The sequence below is a fragment of the Tiliqua scincoides genome, chromosome 1 (genome assembly GCF_035046505.1).
Source record: "Tiliqua scincoides isolate rTilSci1 chromosome 1, rTilSci1.hap2, whole genome shotgun sequence".
Lineage (NCBI taxonomy): Eukaryota > Metazoa > Chordata > Lepidosauria > Squamata > Scincidae > Tiliqua > Tiliqua scincoides.
In genome coordinates this window covers 33,108,266-33,136,087 of record NC_089821.1, presented here as the reverse complement: position 1 = coordinate 33,136,087, position 27,822 = coordinate 33,108,266, and the positions used below count along the sequence as shown (strand labels likewise).

Sequence of the window (27,822 nt, the reverse complement as noted above, 5' to 3'; positions counted from 1 at the left end):
CAATTCTTGTGTGAGCAGTGATTCTTTGCCTTCAGATGAGGTGTTGCTTTGTACATGCTCATTATGTTGGTTTAACATGGCCATTTAGTGTAGAAATAGTTGAAATTTTTTTCCAGAGAAGCCCTGTCCAAGTCATATGCCCTTCCTAATTTCTTTTGAAACTGAGTGCCTGTCAGCAGATATTGCTCCTGCATGTAGGCCTTTGTCAGGGAAGGAGGTGGAAAGCCAAGAAAGGGGAGTAGCACCCAGTGTTTAGCACTCATATGCTTTTTCCTACTTAAGTTTAGTGGGTCAGCAGCTGAAGTGGAGAGGGGGCAAGAACTGGTAGATCTATCCATTGCCACCATTCCAAATTAAGGAGATCAAGCAGAAGGGGCCACCTGGGAGAAAACAACTCCTCCCAGGAAAATGCAGAATCCCAGGGTGGTACTTTAAATTACAATATTGTCTGCAAGTGATCAGATGTGATAGACTGAAATTCCCATGAGCATGTTCTAGGCAGGCAAAGTGTTAAAAATACAGTCAGTTTTTTATATGCCCAAGAGAAAAAGAGTTAAATAGAAGCTAGAATGGTGTAGTGCTTTGGGAATTGGATTTAGACCTGGAACATCCAGATTAAATTCCCCACTGAGCCATGAAGCTTTCTGGGTGACCTTGGGCTAGTCATTCAGTCTCATTTACCTCACAAGGTTGTTGTGAGGACACAAGGAGGGGAGAAACTATGCATATCACCCTGAGCTTCTTAGAGGAAGGACAGTATAAAAATGCAAAAAATAGAGGTGGAAAGGCTGATGAAAAATGGGAGTAACTTGGCTCAATGGACATAAAGATATGCTTGATCAAATTGGTTGGATTAACAAATAATGCCATTTAGAGTTTGTTGGGTGGCTACTTTATAAACAAAAAACACCACGCATTGAGGTTGCATTGGCTAGGAGTGAAAAGAGCAAGTAAAACACAAATTCCCCAAGCTTGTCTAGTTGGAAATCCAGTCTCTAGTGCTAGCTACTCGCATTGTCCCAGGAATCTCAGTCCCTGCACTTCCTGGAGAGTAAGTGGGTGTGCCTTCTGCAGACCAGTATTTGATTCCAGTGGCAGATCTGGAAACACATCTAATCATCCTTGTGCTTAATGTTAAGAAACCTAAGTTTGATTGGATAAAGGGAAATCACCAGGCAACTTCATCTCTTCACCTAGAGATAAGTTTAACCTCTCAGTTAGTGGGTACATGCCAGTCTCATCAGGTAGCTAGTCCACATAGACACTATTGAACATACAGCCACATGATTGTTTGGGAATACAGGCCCCCCCCATATCTGCGGTTCTGTGGATGCAGGTCCCCCCCTGCATATCCACTAGTTAAAGACTTGCTGCATGTGGCTGCAGATTCTTGCTTAAACAAGGGTGCTGTGAGCTTAGAAACTCACAGTGAACTTCAGGCTACCTCTCGGCAGCTTGGCGCTTAAAAAAAAAAGGTTAACAGGAAGCGGTTAAGTTCCATTTCTTGTTGACCTCCTTTTTTTTTAATGCAACCAGGCTGCCAGGAGGCAATCAGAAGGTTGCTATGAGCTTCTTAGCTTGTAGCAACCTTGTTTAAGCAAAAATCTGTGGCCATGTGAGAAAAGTCTTTAAATTAACAAATGGATGCATTGGGGGGGGGAGGTCCTGCTTATCAGTGTTTTCTGATATCCACAGGGAGTTCCAGAATGGAATCCCCGTGGATACCAGGGCACTGCTGTAGTGTGATCAATGAAGGACAAAGGCTATTGCAGAAGGATGTCCAGCATCTTTTAGGCTGCACAGTTAGCATAGAAACCTTGAGGGGATTGGAGAAATATCCAATGATAGGAAGAAAAATGGGGCATTAATCACAGGCCTAGATGGAATTTTTGTTTTACAGAAGTGCTAATGTACAAACATTGTAGTTTGTTAAAATGTCCATCTGTTGACATAACAGGATTACTGTTGAATTATTTGGATTTGCATGCAAGCTCTGTTCATTTTAAATTTATTTTGCAAAAATTATTCAATAATTGTTTTATGCTGGTGGTACGAACATATGTAATGAAATGATCATCTGAAATTACCTTTGTTGTATTTTACAAAACATTTAACATTCTATGGAGCAGTTTGTTAAAAAGCACTTTAAAACATTTGTCTGATGAAACACTTTTAAAATTAGTATTTTATTTTGTTTACAGATAAAGCCCTAAGAGAAATTGTTGAACGCATTCTTCAAACAAGCTACTTTGACAGTACTCACAATCACCAAAATGGATTATGTGAAGAAGAGGAGTCGACCCCAGCACCTGCAGTTGAAGATCCTGTTGCAGAAACTGGTATGTAAAAAGATATACTTGCAGCATGAGCTGATGCATGTTTGTTCAGAAGCAAGTCCCACTGTGGTCAAGGTGATTTACTTTCCAGTAAATATGGATAGAATTGCAGCACTGGATTTGTTTGGTAGGCTGTTGGCAGTGGCTAGGTAGGATAGTGGCGTCGCTGACATGGTGCTGATCACACCAGGTGATGACTCATGGGGAGGCGACACCACGACTGGACAAAAGTACTTTTGAATAATATCATAGTACATATAATCTGATGGGTAATTTAATGTAGAATACAGTGAAATGGACAGCATTGAAATATCTGTATTCTATCAAACATAGCCAAATAACCAGAAAAGGAAAACATAAGTGCCTTTTGTAACAAAGTAGATTTCCTTAACTCAAAACTGACTATTGAGATTGATTTGAGAGCCTGTGAGGTGATATTATGACACAGCAGGGGACCAATCAGATGTCAGTATTAATCGTCTTTCATGTCCTTGTATCAGAAGAACTCTTATTCAGTTGTGTGAGTGCCATCAAGTTAGCCACTGGTTTTCTGGTTATTGATTTGTTGGGTGACCTCTACTGTTATAAATTAAAATTAAGTAAATGGGGGTTAAATCAACCCTAGTGATGCCACTTCGTTAAGGCTGTGCATATGATATTGTAATTTTGTATGGTCTTGTACAGAAGGAGGTCCATCATGGGCATAACGCAATGAGCTGTCACATCAGGTGATGCAAAGCCTAGTGATGCCTCTGGTTTTTGAAACTTTGACTGTACTTGCTTCTTTTGAAAGACCATGGAAATGAAACTAAATCCAATCTTTTAGATCTGTTCAGACCTGTACTACAAATTGTAAAGTTTAAATGGTTAAATTTCTTTGACGCTCCCCAAAAAACCTTTGTCTACAATCCAGATGAAGCTTAAGATTGGCATTGCAATTCTTGGCCAACTCTCACGAACTTAGAGGTTTATTTTGCAATGTAAATAGTGAAGAAAAATCTATTTGTACGATTTGGATTTACTATATCTACATTTTACTGGGGGGGGGGGGAGAACGTAAGCCTAGCTTTACTACTGAGAGATGGTACTAAATAAAGTTATCATCTTAACAATTCCATGAACACCTCCTTTTTGTGCATATATATGGTTGCTACAACTGCTATGAGGTTTCACTTAATTGAAAAAATAGATCTTTTTCTGAATCCATCCTAATGTTAAAATTAAAAACCAGATAGAAATTTTCTCTGTGTTCTGTTACTTTTTTCCTTGGGTTAAATACTGGAGGTATGAGAAGTTACATTGTAAATATGTTCAAATATATCTTTGTCTAAAACAGTGTATTTTCCTCATAGAGCCAGAGCCAACGGAAGAATATACTGAACCCAGTGAAGTTGAATCAACTGAGGTACTTATTCAGTAGAAAGATTACAGTCACCTTTTAAAAATGAATGCTGCTATCTTACTGTTGTATTCTCTCGTTTTTATTTTAGTATGTAAACAGGCAGTTCATGGCAGAGACTCAGTTCAGCAGTAGTGAGAAGGAACAGGTGGATGAATGGACAGTTGAAACTGTTGAGGTAAGGTATTCTGTATGCTGCAGTTAAAGTTGCAGTCTGTTTTTTCATTTCCTTGTCACATAACTATTCTATTTCTGTATACAGGTTGTCCCTTCTTATCCACGGGTTCAGGACCCCTAGATTTGACTTTATGCTGGTCGTGATCCTTGTCTGGAGAGCTTCACTGAACTTCCCAAATGTGACTTCTGGTCACGTGCGGGAGGTTTTCTGAGGCACAGGGCCTCTGTGCACCTGACCTCTGTGCACCTCAGAAGGGCTCCTGGAGGCTTTTGAGAGCACTTCTGGTTTGATGAAAAACCATATGCTGCCTCAGAATACCTCTTGGACTTAACCAAAAGTCATGTCTGGAAGTCCTCTTAGGGTGTACTGGGGGATCTTAATATCCACCGGTTTGGTAGCTGCTGGGGGTCTGGGAACAGATCCTCACAGATACTGAGGACCAACGTGTACCTATAAATATTTGGTATCTAGACTGTTTATGGCAAACTTCATTCATCTTTTTTTTGAAATGGCTGTATTTGATTAGTTAATTCAGAGTTTGTCATCATTAACTTCTTGTGAATATGTACTTATCTTGAAAGAACGTCTTAGGTTGTCCAAGAAATGTTATCCATGCAGTGATTGTGTATTTTTCCAGGCCATCTCTGTTTCAAATGTTCCTCCTTTTCCTGAGGTGCTTAAGGTGTTTTTGAAAATATGATTTGAGCAACTTTTCTCTCATTTGTCCAAGTTCTGAATTTCTTAAAAGCATGTTGTTTGATCAGAATTGGATACTACGAGATAGACTCACAGTGGTTCAAATGGACTGGAAATATGGATTTCAAGTGTGTGTTCATGAATGGAAGACATTTCAGTTCATGCAAAAGAGAGGGTCGGAGTTTTTCTGATTCCTGCTATGTTCCCCCCCCCCCCCCATTTTGCATGCTATGCAGTTCCAAAAGGTCCCAATTTTTGGGAACAGAAGTATGTGAGGTTGTAGAGGAATAGGACTGGGGCTAGGCAGAAACCACCTCCTCCCACACACAGATAAAAGTACTTTCTGTTCACAAATTAAATTTTGCAATTCATTTTTATTTAGGGCATGTTCTTGCTATTATGGGAGCCTGTGACAAATGTTTGGAGTGCACCCATTAGTTGAAGGAGCAATATAGACACATCTAAAATTTCTTTTTAAAAATGTAAAAACTGATGGAAACATTCTGAAAGTGGATAATGGGAGTGAATTCTGTGGCTTTGTACTAAGGAAATGCCAAATCTGTCATTGGAATTGTGCAGACTAGTTCTGTTATAGTAATATGTATCCAGTCTCCAAAAAAACTGGAGTACTAGGAATCATTAAAAATTTCTAATCATACTATTGTGTAGTAGCATACTCCTCCTCTGGAGAAGATTTGGGGTGTTGCGGGAACCTGGAGGGGGTGATTTCTGAAAATTATCTTTCTCCCTACTGTAGGAGTGGGAGATGGGCTTTGGGTACAATAATCTTGTAGCATGCTAGAGATGAACAAAACTATTTTAGCCTAAGCTTATGTGGTCTACAGTCAGTATCTGTACAGGTTAGACATGCTCAACCAGCCAAATGTCATGAAGAGAGCACAGTGGGTTTTGCACCTGTAAGTTCAATTAATTCATCATTGTAATCAAAATCCCAAGTATGAGAACAAAGCGATCACACATTTGAAAAACTAAAAGTTTACCTCTGTGTCTGATTGCTAGATTTCAGTGATCTTAGCTTTTACAGCAGTTAACGTACATGTTTCTCTGCCCTTGTCCAAACTAAGCAAGCTTGTCTAACTTATCTAGATCATCCTAGTCATCTTCGTTTGCAGCCGTTTATAGGTACATCTTTTTTTAAAAGAACCAAAAATCTTAACTACTAAGTGAACTGTTACACGTATAATATTTGTCCTAACAGGAAATGACCATAACATTTTACTGCTCTGTTATAGGTGGTAAATTCACTCCAGCAGCAACCACAGGCTACATCTCCTCCAGTTCCAGATCCCCTTTCGCTTACTGCTGTGGCTCAGGCAGATCCTCTTGTTAGGAGGCAACGCGTTCAGGACCTTATGGCACAAATGCAAGGTCCCTACAACTTCATGCAGGTATGCTGAACTTTGTCTTTAAAAGGGATGCTCAGTAATGAGAAAAATGAGTACAATCCAGCCAAAGCTGGATGCTTCGTTCCCATTTGAGCCCTGGTTGGTACTCTTGAAGAGACTCTGTTTCTAGTGTAGTATACTTGAATCTTGTCTTAAATTATTTAGGATTCCATGCTGGAATTTGAGAACCAGGCACTTGATCCTGCTATTGTTTCGGCCCAGCCAATGAATCCAGCCCAAAACTTGGACATGCCACAGATGGTTTGCCCTCCAGGTTGGTAATAGATTGTATCTAGATGGAGCATGACAAGATGTTAATATAGTTGAAATATCACAAGTTGCTAAACATTGTGAAAATTAAAATAGTAAATATACTTAAAAACATTTGTCACCTTGATTTGCCATGGTAATTAGCTTATGAGTATTCTAGAAAGACCAGTTATTACTACATTAAAAACTTAATGGAAGGCTGGTTTGCAGTTTTTCATTTTCTGAAGAAAAACTGTGGAGGCAGCCTGATCCTATGCCAGAGGCTGACGGGCTACTTTGGCAACTGCTGTTGTGAAAGTGCCATAAGGCACTTTGCAGGCAGCAGGGAATGTGTGGTGCCAGGGCCAGCACACTTGGCACTGGGCCTCATTGCTAGAAGCACCTGGAAGTTGAACTGTGTGGAGGGAGGGAGGTCCACTCGGTGAATTGAGCCCAGGAGGGGGGTGGTTGTGGCAGCAGAGGCTGTGACAAGTTCCTATCCTCCCTCCTGAGTTGAGCCGCCTGACATGGTTCTCCTGGGTTCTGCGCCAGCTTAGGAACTGGTGCAGATCTGAGTAGACCCATTGGAGCTATTGGCTCTCAATGCGGGATAAGGGAACTGATGTTTCCTTATCCCAAGGAGACCTTCAGCACTTTCCCTGACCCCACAGGATACATTGGCGGCCATTTGGTACTGCTGGGTGCTGGGGAGGGATTGGGCCCTCATTCTAATATAGAGTTTTGGAACCATTAGCTTTAGCATGGGAAAGGTAGGATATAATCCTTTAAATAAAAATAAATTTGTATTGGGTATTGAGCAGTTGGGTATTGAGCTCAATTGGGTATTGAGCAAACAGCAAACCAGTATTTCAGATTGATGATACAGATTCTTATATGGATAATATTACTATATTTCCAGTTCATACTGAATCCAGACTTGCTCAACCCACCCAGGTTCCTGTACCACCTGAAGCTACACAGGTAGGAGCTGTTCTCTGCAAACTCTTGGCGAAATACTCATTCTCTGCCATATTGCATATTATGTTGGGTTTTATAGAAAATGTTGAGTTTTTTTAGAAATTGCTTCAATGAAATGTATTTAGCAGTTGGTAAAACCTTTTAAATGTTACCTGAAATTTAACTATGGATATCCTGTTTCGCATTCTGGAAATATAGGTAATGGTGATAACAAGAAGAAAATTTTTAAATTATATTGCAGTCTTGTACCATGTTGATTATTGAACCAACCTATTTTTATTTGTGGATACTATATCTGGAGGCAGCTAATAAGGCAGTTTGTTAAGCAAAGCTGATGGTAGCTGTTGTGTGGCAATTAGAGTTGGGTTGGGTAGTCTTGTCAGTTCTTTAAGCAGCATGAGGGGATGATGGGAGATGGGGCATGTTATGTCAGTATTGTCCTAATGCATGGTTGATGACTACATAGTTGCCCTGCTGACATTAGAAGCATGCTGATGAACAGTTTTCCAGTTAGCAGTCAAATGCTTGCATGGAGCTGGCTTAAAAACCTCCCAGTTGTTTAAAGGTATTAGATAACATCTAGTGCAGGGGTTTCCAAAATTTTTGGCAGGAGGGCCACATCACCTCTCTGACACTGTGTTGGGGGCCGGGGGAAAAAAGAATTAATTTACATTTAAAATTTGAATAAATTTACATGTATTTACATAAATGAATATATTGTAGATGAACTTTTATGAATGAATGAAGGTTTTGCAATAGCTCAAGGCCTATAAAAGGCCTTGCACAAAGCAAGTCTGACCTTTCCTTTGCTGCCGCTGCTGCATCACAGACGTGAAACAGCAAGCAGTAGAGGGAGCCCTCATCCTACAGCTCATTTGAGAGGTCAAACAGTCGCCCTCATACTGAGAGCAGTTGCGTTGGGCCAGTGCAGGCTCCAGCAAGTCTCCGGAGGGCCAGAGGCTCATTGGAAACTGGGAGCTCCCTGATGGCCACATTGGGAGTCCTCAAGGCCCGCAAGTGGCCCCAGGGCTGGGGTTTGGGCACCCCTGATCTCGAGCAAGGGTTGGCAACCTAGTGCCCTGGACCAGGTCTGACCTGTGAGCCAAAGTTAACAGTCTTTCGTGTTGCTTGACTTGGAAGGACGCCCCCCCACCTGCATTGTGCTACACACTGTATAGGGAATGGCAGAGCCACCTGCCCAGGCAGGGGCACAAAAACTCTGTGAGTGTGTGCCCCTGCCTCTGCGCAGTGTGGGGCAAATCGGATGGGATACTTTGCCTGCCAAGCTGAGCCACTTCTGGAAGTTTGGCAGTGATATCATCACTGACCATCCGGCCCCTTTACCCAGAAAGGTTGCCAGTCCTAATCTAGAGTTACTCTTCAAGCAACTGTGGACGCTGCAACACAGGCAGGAATTACTTTATCTTCTTGCTCGTTGAGCAATAGCCACTAGTGGATTTGCCTGGTAAACTGACCATCACTGGCAACACCATCCTGAAACTGCAGGATTTTTGAAACGCATGGCCTTTAGGAATATAATTAACTGATATTTGTTAAAGAAAATAATGAATATAAAGTAGTTATTCATGATGAAAACTAACCTGCATTTTTTTCAGTAAGTTAAATGAAGAGTAAGATCAGTTTTATACGTACAACTGCCCATATGGGCAGGCAGTTGCAGCAGAACTGTGTGGATAAAATTCCACATAGTTGGCCTAGGTACATTCTAAGTGCATAGTTGGCCTAGGCACATTCTAAGTGCATAGATTTCTATGCACGTTGTATGCACATTCTATGTATAATGTTATGTTCCTCTAGTCTAGCATGTTACTGAACTTGGTAGTTCATTCTTCAGAAATGTGAATGCTCTGTAACATATTAGATATTTAGAAATTGTTATATTCAAGATGTAAGCTTTCCTTCACTCTTCCTAAGACCTTAACAATCCCAGAAAAATGTTTGCATGCAGTGTGTTGGGCAGTTTTCCTATAGCACTCATCTCTTTCATAATGTTTGTAAGCTTTTTCTGTTGTGGTAGTAGATTTAACTAGTTCACTCATCTAGTGGATTAGGCAAGAATTAGGGGATTCAGCAACAGTACTCTCCAGAAGTGAGAGACTCATCTGTTCCTGTCTTTTGAACTATCCAGAAAAGATTTAACCATTACATTAGTAACCAGGAAGTTTGCTAATCATTGCTACCAGCTTTAGGAATAGACTGAATTATGTGGTCCCCATTCTGGGTTGCTTCATATATAACATGTCCTCTTAATTAGTTGTTCTTCTTTGACTTGGTTTGGTCTTTGGTAGCAACCTTGGTAATATCCTTCCTGTGTTGGGGTCTGGAACTATGCCTCGAATGCCTGTGGGAATGATGTCTTATGTGGGCAGTCATACAGTATAATGCAAAGTGGCTTCCCTAGCAGTTAAGTGTTTACAGTTTGCCAGTCTGCATGATCTTTCCATTCCTTTGTGAACCAGGAGAGATCATACTCATGCAATAAATCATACATACATTATAAGTTCAATTTATCTAGCTCACACAAGACATCGCTTGTGTGTTGTTGGGCACATATGCTCATAAGGCCCAGTCCTGATATCACATGACAGATATTTTTGAGGCCTAAAGGTGTTGATAATCTTCAATTGCCTGCCAGGCTATGTTATAATTGGAAGATTGCACAGAGGCCAGCAAGTACTGGAGCAGAAAGAGGTTTTGGTTTAAACAAAAATTGTTTTTATTCAGTTGGAAATGACAAAACTGTTACAAAATAATACTTTTGGGCAGTGGTTATGTATAAGGAGAAATGTATGCTAAATCTCCTTTTAATGTATTTAAACAGAATTAAGTTATGCAAAACAATGTTAATAGTATAGATGTCAGTAAAACCTCAGATTTAAGGCAAGGGTTTGCCCAGCGCCCCGGTAGGAGTTTCTGCTAAATCTTAAAACTTTGACAGGTCCCCTTGGTTTCTTCCACAAGTGAGGGATATACAGCATCCCAGCCCATGTATCAGCCTCCTCATTCAACAGAGCAGCGGCCTCAGAAAGAATCTATTGACCAGATTCAGGCAAGTTTTGAGACTTCATTTTGCTTGGGATGGGGACATGTACTGCATTCCTGCAGATATATAGCTAAAGGTAACAAGTGACCTGCTAAAGACAAAATTGGCTATAAAGGGTGGCACGCCCTTGGGAATTCCCTCTGTGAACAGAAAGCGTGTTCTGCTCACAATATGGGTCCTTACACAAGTGGCATGCTCCTTGCATTAATGGAGGAAGCTTCTTTTTGTGGAGGGGAATCCTGGTGGCAAAAGTGCTAATTGGTTGCCACCCCAAGTTTTCAACTTTGACTTCTGGTATTGGTAGTTTGGCCATTTTTCTAGATGGTGTGTTTCTAATCTTGTTCATGGTCTTCTGGTGATACATCCCTTTTATTAGAAGTAGCTTATTTAATAATAATTCAAACAAGTTTCTGTACATCTAGTCAAGAGGGTTAAGGTCCAGTTGCTGTTTTCTGGATAGGGAGGAGGCATGTTACAGATTTCATATGATCTGTTCAATAACTTATTTCCCACATTCATTTCAGGCATGAGGGTAGTGGAGAGGAAACTGCTGAAGTTCTTCTCAGTTAGGATAGAACAGATTAATAAAATTAGGTAAATTGGAATAATATAGTTTAGAAACACTTGATCAGCAACCACCTGTGCATCATCATCCTAATGCTTTCTGTTGAGTTAGTGGGTGGTTAATGTTGGATTCAATTTATTTGTCAGGCTTCAATAACCTTAAGTGCAGACCAGACACCAACAACATCACCGCTTCCAGCTGCTTCCCAGCCTCAGGTATTCCAGGCTGCCTCTAGCAAACCTTTGCACAGCAGTGGAATCAATGTTAATGCAGCTCCATTCCAGTCCATGCAGACAGTAAGTATTTAAATGAATATTGAGCATTTTATTCTGGAAGGCAAGATATCTGGCAGTTTTAATAAAGCAGCAGTTTGACTGTGCCTTATATGTACACTATTACTAGTTTCTTACTCTTATGGAACTTGTGCAAAATTATTTGGTAAGGATGTAAAAAAATACTGATTGGGTTTTGGGGTCTTATTTTTTTCAAATAGGTATTTAATATGAATGCACCTGTTCCTCCTGTCAATGAGCCAGAAACCCTAAAGCAACAAAATCAGTACCAGACCAGTTACAGCCAGACTTTCTCCAATCAGCCTCACCAAGTAGAGCAATCAGAACTTCAGCAAGAACAGCAGCTTCAGACAGGTAAACGTGTGAAAGGTGGAACCTAAATGCATCATTCTAAAGGTTTGAAAGACCCAAGATAAAATCCTGGTAATGAAGTTCAATTTAAACAACATTCTAGGAATGTGCAATGAGGGAAGCGCTTTACAATATTTCCTGGGACCTAGAAAGGGTAAAAGTACTACGAAACACTATCAGTGAATTTTGGTACCTTTATATACCACAGCAAATAAAATCCAACTTCCTGCAGGTAAAGGAAAAACAATTCACAGATAGCAAATAATTCAGTGTAGCTATGTTGAAACTATCCTTTATGTAGGAACTAGAAGAAATCTACATATTCTGGTAATTCAGACTGCCATGTTGGATTTAATTCTGAAAACAATCTCTCTTTAGATAGGTAAACTTTTACTGTCCTACTTGGTGGCTCTTAAGCAGTATACATTGGTGAGTTAGCTTGATATTCTTTACGTCTTTAGGAACTGGAATTATACATCCAAACTTTTTGTACTTTCTCGATTTTTTTCTCCCCCATCTTAGTGGTTGGCACCTACCATGGTTCCCCGGACCAGTCCCATCAAGTGGCAGGTAACCACCAGCAGCCTCCACAACAGAATACTGGGTTCCCACGTAACAGTCAGCCTTATTATAACAGCCGGGGAGTGTCTCGTGGTGGATCACGCGGCACTCGAGGCTTAATGAATGGATACAGGGGACCAGCCAATGGGTTTAGAGGTAAAAACTTAACCTTTTGAGACTAATTCTGAATGTTTTTCAGAAATGCAGAATGTCCAGAAGCTTAAGCATTATATTGGCATACTATAAAAATAATGTAACTGCAGAATTATTTAAGCTTGTGCTGCACTTGCTCTGCTTATAGTGTTCAGCAACAAAAGAGCAAAAAAAAAATCTGAAATGGTAGTAAGGTACTAACACTGTAATAGTTTCAGTGGGGAGTTGACACAATGTAATATGAAACTGACTTTCCCCATTTATAACACGCTAAATGGCTACATCTTTTTTCAGGGCTTGTTTCTTCCTTGATTTACAAAAGCAAGTCTTTCATTTATTCAAACTATGACACATGGTGGGATTCTTTATTTTGATGCCTGCATTTATTAAATCATTTAAAATAACATATGTAATATAAAATATGAAATCTTGAACAATACTGAAGACATTGAGTGGTGCACAGGAGCCCAGGTGCAGTTTAAACACTTATCCTCAATTTTACATAAGAAAGGGTTAAGTGTGGCTCAGGCTGTGGAGAATTTAGTTAACTAGTTTCCTGCCAATTTCATGTTGCGTCAAGTAGGCTTAGCATATTCCCTTGTGAGGAGTGTTGCCATTGAACATGTATTGTGAATGTATGTGTGTGTTTATATAAGCTTGTTAGCAGAAAAGTTCGGCATGTCCTTCCCCTCCCAGTGTTTTCTCAATCTCGGTTAGATGACCTATGGACCGTTTTTTAAATCTGAGTACTTTCCTTGCTGTGAACAATACCAGATAATTCTGAATGTATGTGTATATCTTAAGGCATGCAATCCTTTTCAGTAAGGCCTTTATCCTGATTTCCAGGGGGTTATGATGGCTACCGCCCTTCATTTTCCAACACTCCGAATAGTGGCTACACACAGGCGCAGTTTAATGCTCCTCGAGACTATTCCAACTATCAGCGGGTAAGTTGATAGAACTGTGAAAATGCTTCCCTATTTAATGAGATCAAATTCAGATTGTATTAGAATAGTTAAATATGAAATGTGGATAGCATTTTAACTATGGGATAATACAGATGTCTTGAGATTCTTAAACAGTTTTCTCATTGGCTGTAAATACTTCAGGGCCTTAATATTTCCTATTTCCTAGTCTGTTTTATTAGACTGCAATCCATATCTCTGATATTCCAGTTACTGATAATGAGGGCCAAGATCCAAAGTTTTCCCAAGTGTGAGCAGAAAGCAGTTCATGTGTGCTGATTTTTTTTCTTGCTGCTTTATTCCCTCACACCACATCAGATACTGCTCTGGAAGTTTCCCTGAAGTTCACGAGTGACTCTTTGGGCAGGGGGTTAATTAGGTGGGCAGGCAGGATGAAGCACTGCGTGGAGTCTTTTAGATCTTGGCCTGGTCCTTTAAAAAAAATGGCTGTTCTAAAATATGAAACTGAAGTAAACTCTTTTGAAACAGAGCTTCATTTGTTACACAAGTTTTTGGTGTTTTGTTTTATTTCAGGATGGATATCAACAAAATTTCAAGCGTGGCTCTGGGCAGAGTGGTCCTCGGGGAGCCCCTCGAGGTAATAATATTCAAGTGATGAATTTCTGATTTGAATCTCTGGAAAGGTTGTAGAGCGTTGTAGACTTCCAATTATTTCAGCTCAAATCATGTGTTAACTGTCCCAGACGCTTGCTGGAAGTTGTTGATTTGCCTTTTTAACTAAGTATACTGTTAAATTTCCATGCTAAGCTTTATATTTAAAGCAACTAGATTTGTTTTTTATTCCTTGCACAAGCAAGTTCTGAAAATGTAAGCTTAACCCAGTTGTGAGGTGTGCACTTTTACTGTGAAAAATGTTTGATAGGCACTATCCTTTTTATAGCTCTAGTAATTTTTGCATTTGTATCTTGCTGTTGCTGCTTGAGTTTCAATAAAGATATTGCATTATTTGTAGCCTGTTGTGAAATTCTGTATTCATCTATATATAGCTTAAATTCTACTATTTTTAAAAGGTATTAATAGAGCCTGTTGAAATGTGCCTGCTCAAATTCTTACACAAATCATGTACATCTTTACAACTTTATTCTGTTCGGCTGCATTTTTCTGATATGAACAAAAAGTTTAAAATAAGTAAAACAATGGCTCCAGTCCAGTTGAGTGCGGACACTGCACTGCACCCACATATGGAATCTTCCCTCCGGACTCAATATAGCACTTCCTTATTCCTGCTGCCAGCGTGAGCACAGATAAAGAGCTGCATGGGAATATAGGAGGCACATATATACAGGTTTCCCATGCCTTGTAGTGCCCCTTTATTGTATGGTGTCTGTGTCCACGTGCCTGTGCTCACTTGGTAGGGGGAAGAGGCTCTTCTGAGTCCTTTCTGACTCACCTATGTACAAGCTGTGCCCGTACTTGAGTGGAGCAAGACCAATCTTAGTAGGGCCACCTGCAGTTCCTTTAAGGCTCTTTCTGAGAAGATAGCTAAGTCTCTGGTTTATACAGTGTAAGTTTCAGTGGCTAATACTTGTAATAAAAAAAGTAGAGTAGTATGAAATATGTAATCAGTTTTGTGTAATTCAAAGTGGAATTCTGAAACACACCTGTAATATTCGCCTTATTCTCCAAGACCAGCACAGCAGCAGTTGTCTATACTAAACCAAAAAATAAATTATACATACTAGAATAAAAGCTGCTCTTCACTAACTCCATTTCAACAGTATTTTGTAGTTGTGGCTGTATTTGAAAGCAAAACATGGGGTTTAGTAGTAGTAAAATGGCATACAAAGGTGAGATTTAAAGACTGACACAAGCTGTTTTTGTATACATATCTATTATCTCTAGGCTTGAAACAAACCTTCTGAGAGACCAGATGAGACTGAGCACCATTCTGAATATCAAAGGATCTAAACTGATCCAAAAATAAAACACTATTTTTATTTTCTAGGTCGTGGTGGTCCCCCAAGACCCAACAGAGGGATGCCTCAAATGAATGCCCAGCAAGTGAATTAAACCAATTCACAGGATTACATTTAAACGCCAAAAACACACTGGCCAGTGTACCATACATGTTACCAGAAGAGTTATCTCTTTGTTCTCCTTTATAGGAAGTTCATAGTAAAGGGATTATTTTCATTGCCCATAAAGACAGAACTACAGTTGTCAGCTTTATATTACCTGGATATGGAAAGAAGCAACGTGTACTCTGCATGATCTATCCTAAGCGTCATCTTGAGCCTTGCACATGAGATAACTGAATTTTTTTTACCCTTGCTCTGATTAAAAGCAAAAATGGCAGTTTCAGGGTGATGAAAATCTACATAGTTAACTGAACAGGCAGAAATAACCCAACTGACTCCATTGACCTTCTGTAGAGATGCAGCAAATTTGGATAAAAAATTTGTCAATCCCTAAATGTTTTACTCAGACAATTGGTATATTTAAACTTTTTACAAAAAAGGAAGATGGAAGAAGCAAAGTGTGGTTTGCAAGAGTAACTGCATTTCAGTTTTTTCTGTTAGAATGAAGCACTGAGCATCTACAATGCATAACAAACTATGCCTATACTCCCACTGATACTAAGCTGGCCGTCAGCTTAGGCACCCTCTTAGTTACAGCGCTTTTTAGGCCTGTCTTGCTGTGGCAAAGGGATGCATTAATTGTTTTGTGTAACTGTTGATATAATTGTGTAAACCCCAAATTAGGCTTTGATTGGCACTTTAAATTTTTCTGTAAGAAAAAGGTGTAATCTGAATGGCCACCTGTAATTTCAATGTGAAGTGTTAAAGCGCTCTCTCCTGAACACATTTCTTGGATAGCAATGACTTTTGTAAGGATTGGTACTCTCTATCTTTCCTTATGACTTGCACATTGTTTGTCGCTAATACTTGATCTTGCTGTGTTATCACCAGAATAACTGATGCAGGTACTGATGGAATTCAATGGTTATTCATAACACTTTGAGTCATGTTCTTTTCTCTTCTGCAGCCTGAAGGTTAAGAAATCTCAAATCCCTGCTGCTGCTGCCCTTTTAAATTGCTCTCTTTTGAAAAGCACCAGTATGTGTTTGGAGTTGTTTCCCCTTTTAAGGGAAATTACAGCCAGCAGTTACAGATCTAAGCAAGATAAATAAAACATGTTTATTAAAAAATGTATTCTTTAAAATATTTTCAGTGATTGATGCAAGCTATTGGAGTAATAGAAACTACAAGCACATTATCTGAATTTTGAAGGTCTGTTCACTTAGTGGTATTAACATTTTCCATATTTACGCAGTTCCCAGTTGGGGGTGTGGGGTCTTCAAGACAACCCAAGCCACAGAGGTGGAAGACACTGCTTTCCTGCCAAAATCTGTGTTCTTGGTCTCTAAATATGCCATAGTAATAATGGTACTTCAAGGTTAGACTACCAGGGACAATTTTTGACAGGAAAAATAGATGGCAATAAAAGGATTATAATATCCTCCATTTCCATGCTGTGTGCAACTGCTATACATAGAGGTGTTTGTTTCTGGTGAGTAAGCTAGGTTTACACCCTACATCTTACTGAACACAGTAGGCTTACTTCTGAGTAAGATAAATAACACCATTTTCAAACACTTCTAGCTACACGAGTAAAATTTAAGCCTTTAACCTCCATTGCCCTGTGGTAAATGTAATAGTTTTCTCCACTCCTAGCTAAACAGGGTGCGTATTGATAATTCTACCCATCTTATAGCGGTGTTGCTTAAAGAACAGTACACAGCAACTGATCTGCATCCCTGGGAAGTCAGCATACTGTGTGTGTGTGCGCATGCGCGTGCGTGAGTGTGAGAGAGAATGAACTTTATGTATAGTGTCCTTGTTGGATTAGAGTAATGGTTATATAATTTTTATCCACATGAATTAAGATCATTTCAATTTTGAACACTTAATCGAATTGGCAGTTAAGGATTACTAGTCTAGTGACTTGTACGAGTTATGTACTCCTTGTTATTTAGAAGAGTCACTTAACTGTACCTGGCCCCATATATCTAGGTTGGGGAAAGCCTTTAGCTGTCACCTTAGTGCTTACATCACAGCATAATCTCAAAAGAAAATTTTCATAACTCTTAGCGCTACTAAAGCCAGAAGTTCTTACCGAAAAATAGCCACTGTCGATTTTTTTTAAAAATCCACAGGTTGAGAAAAATGTCTCAATTAATGGTGAATTAGGAATCAAACATGCATTCCTAATTTAACTTTTAACACTCTGTTTTAATCCATTTCTGCCTGGTCCACAGATGTACAATTTGGTCCCTGTTGCATTTATGCAATATTGGGCAGAAATAGCTTAGCTCTCTGGTAGTTAAATAAAAATTCTGCTGAAGAATATGATCTAGAGAAGCTGTAACAGGTGTATATTATGCAAATAACTTGCCTGTTTGTCTAAAATCTACTGCTAGTTATGAGGCATGGAAGAATTGAGGCAGCACAATAAAGTCTTGCCTGTGAAATATTTTGAAATCCTGCTCACTTTCCTTCTGGCCTTTTGAGATTTTATCTGACTTCATCCTTATGCTTTTGAAGTCTACTTGTAATTACAAGAAACCTTGGTCTCTGGGGAAGGAAGGGTGTCATTCTTGATCCCTGGGAACCAAATTATGGGAAATGCATTGTTTTCTGTTTTTCCAAGTTGCAGTGTGTTCTACATTGGAAGATAAGTAACTGATACAATCTTCCAGTATTCAGAGGTGTAAGAATTCCCTACCCCTGAGCTTGTATTCCAGACCTGTCTCATAATTTGATGATACAACACATTTGAACTAATACTTGATGGACTCCAGTTAAACTGTTGTGCTTTACACAACAGGCTAATAAAGCCTACACATGTTTTATGAATTGTGCAAGAAAGGGGTATGTGTGCTCATGTTACCCATTTTGTAGTTACTGCTTTAGCAATAGAAATCCCCTATACAGCATTCAGTATTGATAAGTTTGATGTCATCTACATCCTTTTAGAGCATTTTCACAGGAAGCTAAAAAACACCTTTGAATTGCTCCTAATCTTTTGCATTGAAGAGAGGAAGAAAATGCAAATTGAAGCCAGTGTAGTTGTCACATTTGCCTTTTAGGCCAACTTAAGGAAAAGTATATTTTTGTCTTATTCCATCTCCTGTAAGCATAAAATAACTACTTTCCTGCCTTTGAATGTAAATGTCTTCAAAAGCAAAACCCCACAGTGCCATGAGTAGACATGATTCTTTATAAAGTAAATTACCCAACTGATTAGCCTACCTGAACTAATTTTCAGTGATTGTTTAAACTATCACTGGTTTCATAAGATTCTTCAGACATGCTATTACTGTCTCTGGTGAAGGCCCTTAAAAAAACCTTTGTCAAAAATGTCCTAAATAGTTATATTGGGCTATTCTTGTTTTAACTGACATTGACACATTTCATTGAACCTATCTTGGTATTTTCTTGGTGTTGTCACTGTAATTTAGTTTTTGCCAGTTAAAAGGAGGTAAATTATTCCAGCTGGTTGGAAGAGTTCTTAACATTTAGTTTTTAACTAATGTGCAAACATTTCTAGGTATTTTACTTCATTTAAAAACTACACATTCCATTTGAATGGGGAAAGGTGCTTATAGTAAGTGTCCCTTGACATTAAAAATCCAGTGAGTAAAACTTGTGAGTGCATTAATGTGACTATTAAATTGCATGTTATGTTAGAATTGTTCAAAGCCAAGCTTGTAATACATATCTATGCAAATACTGTGAGTTTTTAAACTACAAATCTGAAGTTGGTGATTAATTTGGACATTCCTGGCAGAAATTGAAATTAGTGCCTATGCTGCTGTATTCTGGACTTGAAAAGACTGCAGATCAGGTTGGTAAACAATTGCCTTTTACTGCTCCAGTCCAATGTGGCATTTATTTTGTAGTTCTTGTATGGCAAAAGCTTGAGAATTGGGATTTTTATTAAACAATGAAATTTAAATTAATAGCAGCTTTATTATTTGTATATGGACATTACCACTAGTGGTCATTTTACTTGGGATAGTGACAGCAGGCTCTGCCAAGAACAGATAACTTGTATTCTAGATAATAGAAGGGGATTTAGCCCAGTTTAAAGGTGATGGGATGAGTGTTAAAGGAAACGTTACCTTATGGAGTTGTTTAATGTTAAACCATCATGTTTAAAGCAGGTTGTTGGCACTATTGTCTGCAGTGTTAACATAACTACTTCCAAGCCATGTACCTGGTACCTTAACAATGTACACAAAGGCACCAGCTACCTGTTTTAAGTGTGATGCTGAATATTTGAAATGTCACACAGGTAAAATTTTTGTTGACATGAGGTGGCTCATTATAAACTGCTCCTGATAAGTGTACACAGTTTTACTTGGATATTTGCTACTTTGCTGTTAATGACACTGGGTTGCACCCAAAAGAAAACTTAGTCATGAATAACTTGTTTGGATACAGCTGTGTAATAATGGTCTGGAGTATTTACAGTGTGAGCACTAACTGCAACCAACAGTGTCTCACATTTATCTTTGAGATAAATGTACCAAAACAGAAGGATGCAACTAGCCACTAACCTCTATAATGTTACAAAGATACGAGATAAGGCAAAAACATACTTACAGCTGCTTTTATCCAACAGTGGCTATTGTGCGTGTTACATTATGCAGTTATATAACACAACAAATGACACAAGTAACATTCAAACCCAGCAAAATGTAATTACCTCAAATAATGGCTTTTATAGATGATAGGAGAGCTCTAGTTGACATGTGACTAGTGAAGATTAACTGCATCTTCTTAGTAAGTGACATTTTGTAAGTGTCTTTTGGTAACAAAGTGGGTGTATGAGTAACTTCTATATCAAATGTTTCTGAAGGCCAACCTCTGAAGTATTAAACTGTGTTTAACCCCCACAGTGAGATGGGGCACAGATTCTTTCAAACGTCAAGGAAGGTGCTCTGGATATTCATAACAGCTAAAGATGCCCACAGTCTTATTGCACTGACTTGATCCTGACAGTAAAATTCAGATGTTTGCAAATATGGGAAGCTGAATAGATTATTCAGGTCTTGCAGATGAAACCTGGTACTATAAATCTGCTGTTGGCATCCTTCAGTCTCAGAAGGCTATGGTATCACGCTCTGAATGGTGGTTCTGGAACAGTGTCCTCTCCAGTGCGCGAAGCCTGGGTAAAGTAGGTATGGAGGATAGGCTGTTACCCATGTAGCAAATCCCCCCTCTCCATGTCGCTGAAATGGTCCAATGGAAAGGCAGAGGCCAATACAGTTGGTTCCAGCGGCGTCGCAGGAGTTGCCAGAACGTGACTGTGCTCAGCCATGAACTGTCTCAGGGACTCCGGCTCCGGATTTTGCCTCGAGGTTGACTCCTGAAGCCTTTTCCATAACTGAATGTAGCCACAAGGCAGTGGAGGTTTGGGATCAGAGTTTTCCTTCTCTCAGATGAGCTGCCTTCCCAGGCTATCGAGTCCCATCTACCTGGTGGCTGTTTAATCGCCTCTTACGACAAGTACAGCCAAACTGAGGGCCTATTCTAATCCCCAGCCCCCAGGGGAAACTATAAACTATAGTTTCCCCAGGGGAAACTAAATCAAGGTTGTAGTATCACTCAAGCCGTTAATGCAGACAACTGCTTGTTGGAAAAAGCTGCCAGCACCCACATAAAAACTACATGAGACAGAGCTGCTATGTAGTTGTGTGAAGCTGTTGGTGTGATTAAAGCTACAAGTCCTAACTCCAAATTGTTCATATATTTTGCATTGGCTGCTTATGGATTTATTTCCTATAGGACTTACCAATTTAAAATGGGCAGTTAAAATACCCATAAAGCAGTGGTTCCCAAACTTTTCAACTGGTGGCTCCCTTGTCCTGTTGGGCTATTTGCCTGGCTCCCCATTAGGGCTACAATCCTATACATTGTATAGGGTGCTGGATTTTTCACGGATTCTGCAGCTTCCCTGGCTGGCTTCCATGCACCCAGTTGGGGAACCACTGCCATAACGCTTGTGTCTGCTGTAGAACCATCATGATGGCTGCATTACTCTGGTCTGGCCTGGCTCTGTTTGTTGTCTAGCAAAAAGCCTGTAATCCTGAATACACCATATAGTCAGACTTCCGAGTAAGCGTGGATAGGATTGCAGCAGTGTCAGTCCTCACCAGTTTGATAAGCTTTTGTATCCTGTGTGTGTATATGGGAGTCCCATTCACTGAATTAAGTGGGGAATTAACAAAGATGCCTAGGAAGAGGCTGTCAGGCTAATGAACGGGCCAAAAATAGGGAGGTGAGACTGCAATAGGAAGCGCCCTCACCTAGGCAGTCACTTTTAGGTGACCATCTGCAGGACTGCACTCTGCTGCAGCAGGGCACGATGCCCAGCCCCGTGCAAGGAGAAGGTCTGCAGCCCAGGCTGGAAAGGGCAGTCCTTGCCTCCAGCTCCTCCCTTCGGAGTCTGTCATCAGCCCGTGCGCCGGCAGGAAAGGTCCCCTTCGCTCACTCCCGTTGCAAGCCTGGCTGGTGATTTGCGGGCGTAGCTGGTGATGCTCTTGCAGCGCACCGGTTCCGCCTTTGGAAGGGCATTCCGTGAGGCTGGGTCCTTTCTCTCGCCCGCGCAGCCCGCATGGTGAGTGCACGTGAGGAGCTGCCCGTGGGGTTTGCAGGCGGCAGCAACCTCTTCCTTGGGGAGCTGGAGCGCTGAGAAAAGGTGAGGAAGCGACAAGGGTGGCCTTGGAGATCCCTTGTCTGAGCGTCTGCATTGCTTCCTCGGGAGGATGGCTGCAAGCCCACGGAGTAAGCCCCGTTGACTATCATGGGGTAATAAGCCCTATTACTTCTGAGTAGACAGGCATAGGATTGGGCTTGGAGTCTGCAAGCCTATCCACACTTTCCTGGGAGTAAGCCCTATTGATTAACATGGACCTGAGTAGAAAGGCATAGGATTGGGCTCTAAATCCCTACTGCTCAACACTCGAGAGTTTCAGCTTTAGAGTCCTTTTGCTGTTTTTTATTCCTGCTCAGCAGTCTCCACTCTCTGTCCAGATCTCTGTCCTGCTTATTTCTCAGTAGCTGTAAAAATGTTCAGCTCTTCAGTGGATTTCTTTAGGTTGGCCTTTTTTGGGGGGTGTGTGTGTCTGTGTCCCCATTTGTAGTCTTGTTCCTGGAATTCTCAGTGAAAACTAAAAGCTGTGAGCCTTGGTTTTGTGGTCTGTGTCTTTTATTGCTGATTTTACTGTTTGTGATTGCATATTTAAAAAGCAACCTTGATTTATATTTAAGAGTCTTATGTTAAATAATAATAATAATAATAATAATAATAACAGTATTTATATACCGCTTTTCAACTAAATGTTCACAAAGTGGTTTACAGAGAAAAATCAAATAACTAAATGGCTCTGTTTTAAACCCTGTTTTATTTCAAGAAATAAAATAAAATTTTATTTGTTTTATTTCAAATAAAATAAATTTCATGACTCCAATGTAGCTTACTTTCACTAAAATCATTGTCTCTTAACCAGTGGTAAAATCATTGTCTCTTAACCAGTGGTATGGGTAACACCAGTGGTATGTGAGGTGGTGTCCAGTGGGACTTCGGAACCCCTGCCATTTAGCAGCAAGACCAGGAATGTGTTAGGACCAAGAACACAGAACAACAAGCAGCGGTCCCCTTGCACCCTTTTTTTCACCATTGGTTTCTTGAAGGGAAAGCCTGAATAGGAAAAAGGCTTCCCTGATATGCTCTCAGATCAACTCCATTGCCAATAGACGGGTCATTTTGTGTATTCCATAGTGGCTTTACCTGTTTTCCCAAAAAATTACTGCCCAACCCTTTTTTTGTTCTGATGCTTCAGAAGTAACAACCTTAGATGCTGATGTGGAGATGTCCAGTTGAATTAGCTTATAAGGTGGTTATGCTGTATCTCTAAAACTAGAGCTGATATGGTCAAACTGATGCCATTTTTGGAATCAGCACCCCAGATCTGTCCAAGAATGGGTCTAACTTTTAAGGCACCAAAATGTGTGTGGGACTGTGTAATTTGCCCTAACCACCTGCATCCTGGAATTATTATGCACCAGACTGGGCCAGGTAGAGATGCTCAGGTGAGTATAGAACAACCAATGACATCAGACCTTGGTTTTTTCAAGTCAAGTCCAAGATGCTTGTATGCATTCTGACTTGTATCCTGTAGCAATGGTACATGTTCAAGTTCTTACCCAACTCCCTAAAGATCAGGGGTGTAATCTCTATCTCCTGTTAAAGGATTCTTCACTGAAAATGCAGCGCAAGAAAGTTGATAATCGTATTCGGATACTGATTGAGAATGGAGTGGCTCAGCGGCACAGGACACTCTTTGTTGTCGTGGGAGACCACAGCAAAGATCAGGTGAGTCTAACCTGTGTCTTTAAAGAGCAACTTTTTGTACCACAGTTTTGTTTAACGCATAGCTTTGCCCAAGCTGTGCCACAGGTTGCTGTTGGTGTGCTTATGGGGGGATACTTTGGGTTCTCATGTCTTGGGTCTGTTCTGGCAATGCGTGGACCTCAGACACAGACCTCGGTATGGGGTCAAGTGCTCTATCCCTGCGTTACAGTATGAGATGCTCCCAAACCATTCACTGGGCCATTGGAGCTAACTTGGTGTGGAGGGAATTGGTACCTGGGTGGGGCATTTCTCATGCGAGTTCCTCTGAGGTTTCTAAAGGAAGAGAAGGATGGCATAATTAAAAATAATGGAAGCTAAATATTGCAAAAACTGTTTTTGAAAACATTCTTCTGTTGGGTAAGTTTTAAAAAGTTAAGGAGTTGTAACAAAATATTTAAGAACTGATAGCTCTTTCTGATTGGTTATTTAGTGTTTCCTTAAAGCACACACAATAACTTCAGAGGTCAGTAATTCAAAACTTTTACGTACTTGTGTGTTTCTGAACGCGCACATGCCTTGTATATGCAGCTTTATATAATAAAGAAAAAAGGTAAACATGGATGTGCATGCACAATCATATGAACATAGTTTTGCTGTCTTTTATACCAAGTAATTTGATAAAGGAATGAATAATGAAAGAATATTTTATTGAGTTAAAACTGCGATTCCATGAATTTAGCAGCACTGAAACGTGCAAAATGGGAAGTCTTTCAAAAGATTGGTTTCCAATGAACCTTCTGTTCCTGAAGCTCTCTGTCTTAGTTGTTTTGCTGTCCCAGATTCTGTCTTTTAAGACAATGACAGGTTATACATGAAATTGTATGTATGCTTTGCTAAGCATGTGTGTTCCTATTAGATTCTCGGAGACTTTTGCTTCAGATGCAGTTTTAAACTATGGTTCGGTGTGCTATGTGACTGACCCTAAGGAGCCATGGACTTGCTCAGTTCCATCTCCTCTGGTGCACACAAGGAGACTGAAACCTTTTGCTCTGGAACAAACTTCTGTGGATGTGGAACTTTGGTTTGTTTCCTAAAGGTTTTATTCTACATGCACAGGAAAGGAGGAGAGGGGATCAAGCAAGTCAGTCACTTCCTTAGGCTCAGGCTAAAATCCTATATAGGTGGGACCTTGGTATCCACTGATTTAATTCACCATGATACCAAGGTCCACATTTAAATGCCTTGTAACAAGGGAAAAAGCGCCAAAATCCAATTTCCCACCTTCGTGCTGTTAAATAATTATTTTATTCCATTATTCACCCCTATCTCATGGCTGAATGTGGTATAGCATCTATACCAATGCGTTCTGGGGCAACAGTGGAGGAGCAAGAAACCTGGAAGTGGGTCTTTGAAGCTATTTTTCTACTGATTTGTTATCCACTGATTTTTTTTTTAATCCACTGGGGTTCCAGAACAGAACCCCAGTGGATAACGAGGCACGACCTGTACACACTTACCTGGACATAAGTCCCATCGAACTCAATGGGACATACTTCTGAGTAGACATGCATAGGATTGTACTGTCAGTCATGTACCACTATCCCATGGTCCTGCAATCTGTCTGAACCTGGTCAATGTTGTTATGCTACAGAAGTAGTATATTTCTTTGTGGTTACTTGGCAGGTGGTCATTCTTCATCATATGTTGTCTAAAGCATCTGTAAAGGCTAGACCATCGGTATTATGGTGTTACAAGAAAGAATTGGGCTTTAGCAGGTAAAATGTTTGTTCATCTTTTTTTCCTTTCCTTTTAAAAATTAGGAATCATAAATATGTGATGAAACTACATGTTAGGTCTTTCATGGATTTTTACTTTTTTGCTAGTTACTAGCAAGTATATATTGGATTTGTGTTAGGTGAGGGAGAAAGGCAGGTGCCATTTTTCTTAGAGGTGCTGTTGGTAGCAAACTGTTATGCAGCCTTCTCTATTGTGGTCCATGCACTGAAAATCTTTTACTTCTGAGATCAGGAATGCTCCCATTGTACTATATTGGTGTTCCACAGTCATTTTCCTCTTCCATGGGTCCAGGGCTACTTCTGTGCCTGTGCAAGGCACAGCTTTTTTGCAATGTTCTGGGCTGCCTCCAAATGGAGCAAGATACCAGCGCAGGGCAAAGGAGGCAAAGGTGTGTGCAACTTTGAATCCCCCCCATTCGAGTTGAGACAAATCCGCAGATAAAAAAATCCACGTATAAAAAGGTTGCACCTGTAATTGGTTTATTGCTCTCTTAGATGACTCTACCTGTGCTTGGAATTCACTTTCAGAACACCTGAGTGGCAGCTCCTCAGTCTTCATCTCCAATTGCAATAACTTCTAAATATGTGTAACTGCATCTGCTCCCATTCATTCCTCGGGCATTAGATTATAACTGCGTTGGCTTCATTCCTGATCTAAGGATATCACTTTAAATCTGATTTTCCCCACTGGGGACTTCTAATTGAATCATCTCTCTCTGTCTCTCTCTAGCCATCGTAAAAAAAGGATGAGGCAGTTGCAGAAGAAGATCAAAACTGGAACACTGGATCTGAAACAAGATGATCCTTTTGAATTGTTCATAGCTGCCACAAACATTCGGTACTGTTATTACAATGAGACACACAAAATTCTTGGGAATACTTTTGGAATGTGTGTGCTCCAGGTAGGGCAATGTTTCAACTACAAGTTGTCTTTCTAGATCACTTGGTTAGGTTATGTGCTTATTACACCTGTACTTTCTGCAGCTTTCCTGCTTTCTGCAGTAATGCAGTAGCTGATGCTTGTCTCCAAAAAGTTGAGTACAAAGTTTTATGAAGAACATGTATCCAACATTACATTACTAACAATGTCTGTTTTGTTGCTGTTATATAAATTTTATTGATAATAAAATGCTTGCTTTTCAACAAAAAAAGTCTATAAAATGTAATCTATAATGTTAGTGATACAGGATAGCATATTATTGCATGTGATTTGAGTGAGGTTGCATGTAGATTGTCAACTTGTGACTCTACTTGTAGAAGAATGGCAAGTCCATGTATTGTCAACAGTATGTTACCATTAATAAAATGTCAGTATTGAGCTCCAGGGAGTTAAATTCAGGGGCATTGTATCCTTGTGGATGAAGTGGTGGTATTCTTAGAAAGATACTTAAATTATGCATTGTAAATAAAAAAGTTGGCATGCAAATTCTTTTTGGAAGGCATTTAGAGGAGTTTTAGAAGTAGTTTACCCATAGACACCCAAGTCTGATTCAGGATGTGATGAAGTCTGGCAGTGAGAGGAAGTGTTGCAAGCCTGCGCAAATGCAAACAGCTCAAACTCACTGGGGTACCCTAGCAAGTCTGTCAATTGCGATGTGTATGACTGTAATTGTTTGCAAAGGCCATGGAGGGAAAGAAATCATGGTGACATTTGCCATCTTAATGATGCTGATGGAGTAGGGCAGCAGATGTCCAGTTAAACTGAGGACATTAATTTTCTGTGTAATCTCTTTCAGGACTTCGAAGCTTTGACGCCAAATCTGTTGGCTAGAACTGTTGAAACTGTGGAAGGTGGTGGTATAGTTACAATTCTTCTGAGAACAATGAACTCTCTGAAGCAGTTCTACACTATGAGCATGGTATGCTGAATGAAGAATTGTTCCTATTTGCTTCTCCATTTTAGTCTAGCATGCAGCTGGATTTGGGCCTTGTACACAGATGGTACAGGTGGAGCCACTTTATCTGTTAGGGTTCTGTTCTGGACCTGCTGCAGATACAGAAAACCACAGATAATGAAATCCGCTGTTTTTGGAGCCCACCTTTGCTCTGAACACAACTAGAGCCTTGCTTTGGTCGTGTCCAGAGCCATTCTTTCGGGACTTTGAAGCTTTGATGCCAAATCTGTTGACTAGAACTGTTGAAAGATGCTTTGGAAGGTGGTTTTCAGCTAACACCGGAAGTTGTCAAAGAAATGCTCCAGGTGGCTCTAAGATCCTTGGAGGGTCTGGAACAAGGTTCTGGTTGTATCTGGGAGGTCTACAGGGGTGTGATCTGGGGATTTGGCATCCATGGTGAAGCAAGGATGCCAAATCCATGGATAAAGAAGCCCACTTGTATAGCAGTTTGTTTCTATGTCAAGAGGAAAATACTCCTATTTAGTGATTTGAAGGTTTTGTTTGAGCTCTATAGCCCAGGTATGGGTTTATATTGCTGAGATTTGGACATGGAA

At 40.2% G+C, this 27,822-nt stretch overlaps 2 protein-coding genes across 8 annotated transcripts in view; both read left to right on the top strand.

The window, feature by feature from the left end:
- Positions 1–17,016, top strand: part of CAPRIN1 (cell cycle associated protein 1) — a 35,219-nt gene extending 18,203 nt beyond the window's left edge. For 3 of the 5 annotated variants that reach the window (XM_066636204.1, XM_066636196.1, XM_066636213.1), the window contains exons 7-19: positions 2,202–2,339; positions 3,689–3,741; positions 3,827–3,913; positions 5,863–6,018; positions 6,181–6,289; positions 7,184–7,245; positions 10,202–10,312; positions 11,018–11,167; positions 11,365–11,518; positions 12,038–12,232; positions 13,076–13,176; positions 13,729–13,792; positions 15,161–17,016. In XM_066636204.1, the coding sequence (XP_066492301.1) occupies positions 2,202–2,339; positions 3,689–3,741; positions 3,827–3,913; positions 5,863–6,018; positions 6,181–6,289; positions 7,184–7,245; positions 10,202–10,312; positions 11,018–11,167; positions 11,365–11,518; positions 12,038–12,232; positions 13,076–13,176; positions 13,729–13,792; positions 15,161–15,225 (1,445 nt within the window). In that variant the 3' untranslated portion in view covers positions 15,226–17,016. The remainder of the gene's footprint in view (positions 1–2,201; positions 2,340–3,688; positions 3,742–3,826; positions 3,914–5,862; positions 6,019–6,180; positions 6,290–7,183; positions 7,246–10,201; positions 10,313–11,017; positions 11,168–11,364; positions 11,519–12,037; positions 12,233–13,075; positions 13,177–13,728; positions 13,793–15,160) is intronic. The other 2 variants (XM_066636229.1, XM_066636221.1) reach the window with 2 other exon arrangements.
- A 4,766-nt stretch (positions 17,017–21,782) lies between these two features.
- Positions 21,783–27,822, top strand: part of NAT10 (N-acetyltransferase 10) — a 35,229-nt gene continuing 29,189 nt past the window's right edge. Inside the window, exons 1-5 of one of the 3 annotated variants that reach the window (XM_066636166.1) lie at positions 21,783–21,840; positions 23,476–23,598; positions 25,261–25,352; positions 26,104–26,275; positions 27,110–27,232. In XM_066636166.1, coding sequence (XP_066492263.1) covers positions 21,838–21,840; positions 23,476–23,598; positions 25,261–25,352; positions 26,104–26,275; positions 27,110–27,232 — 513 coding nt within the window. In that variant the 5' untranslated portion in view covers positions 21,783–21,837. Of the gene's footprint in view, positions 21,922–21,960; positions 22,032–23,475; positions 23,599–25,260; positions 25,353–26,103; positions 26,276–27,109; positions 27,233–27,822 lie in introns of those variants that run through there. The other 2 variants (XM_066636176.1, XM_066636184.1) reach the window with 2 other exon arrangements.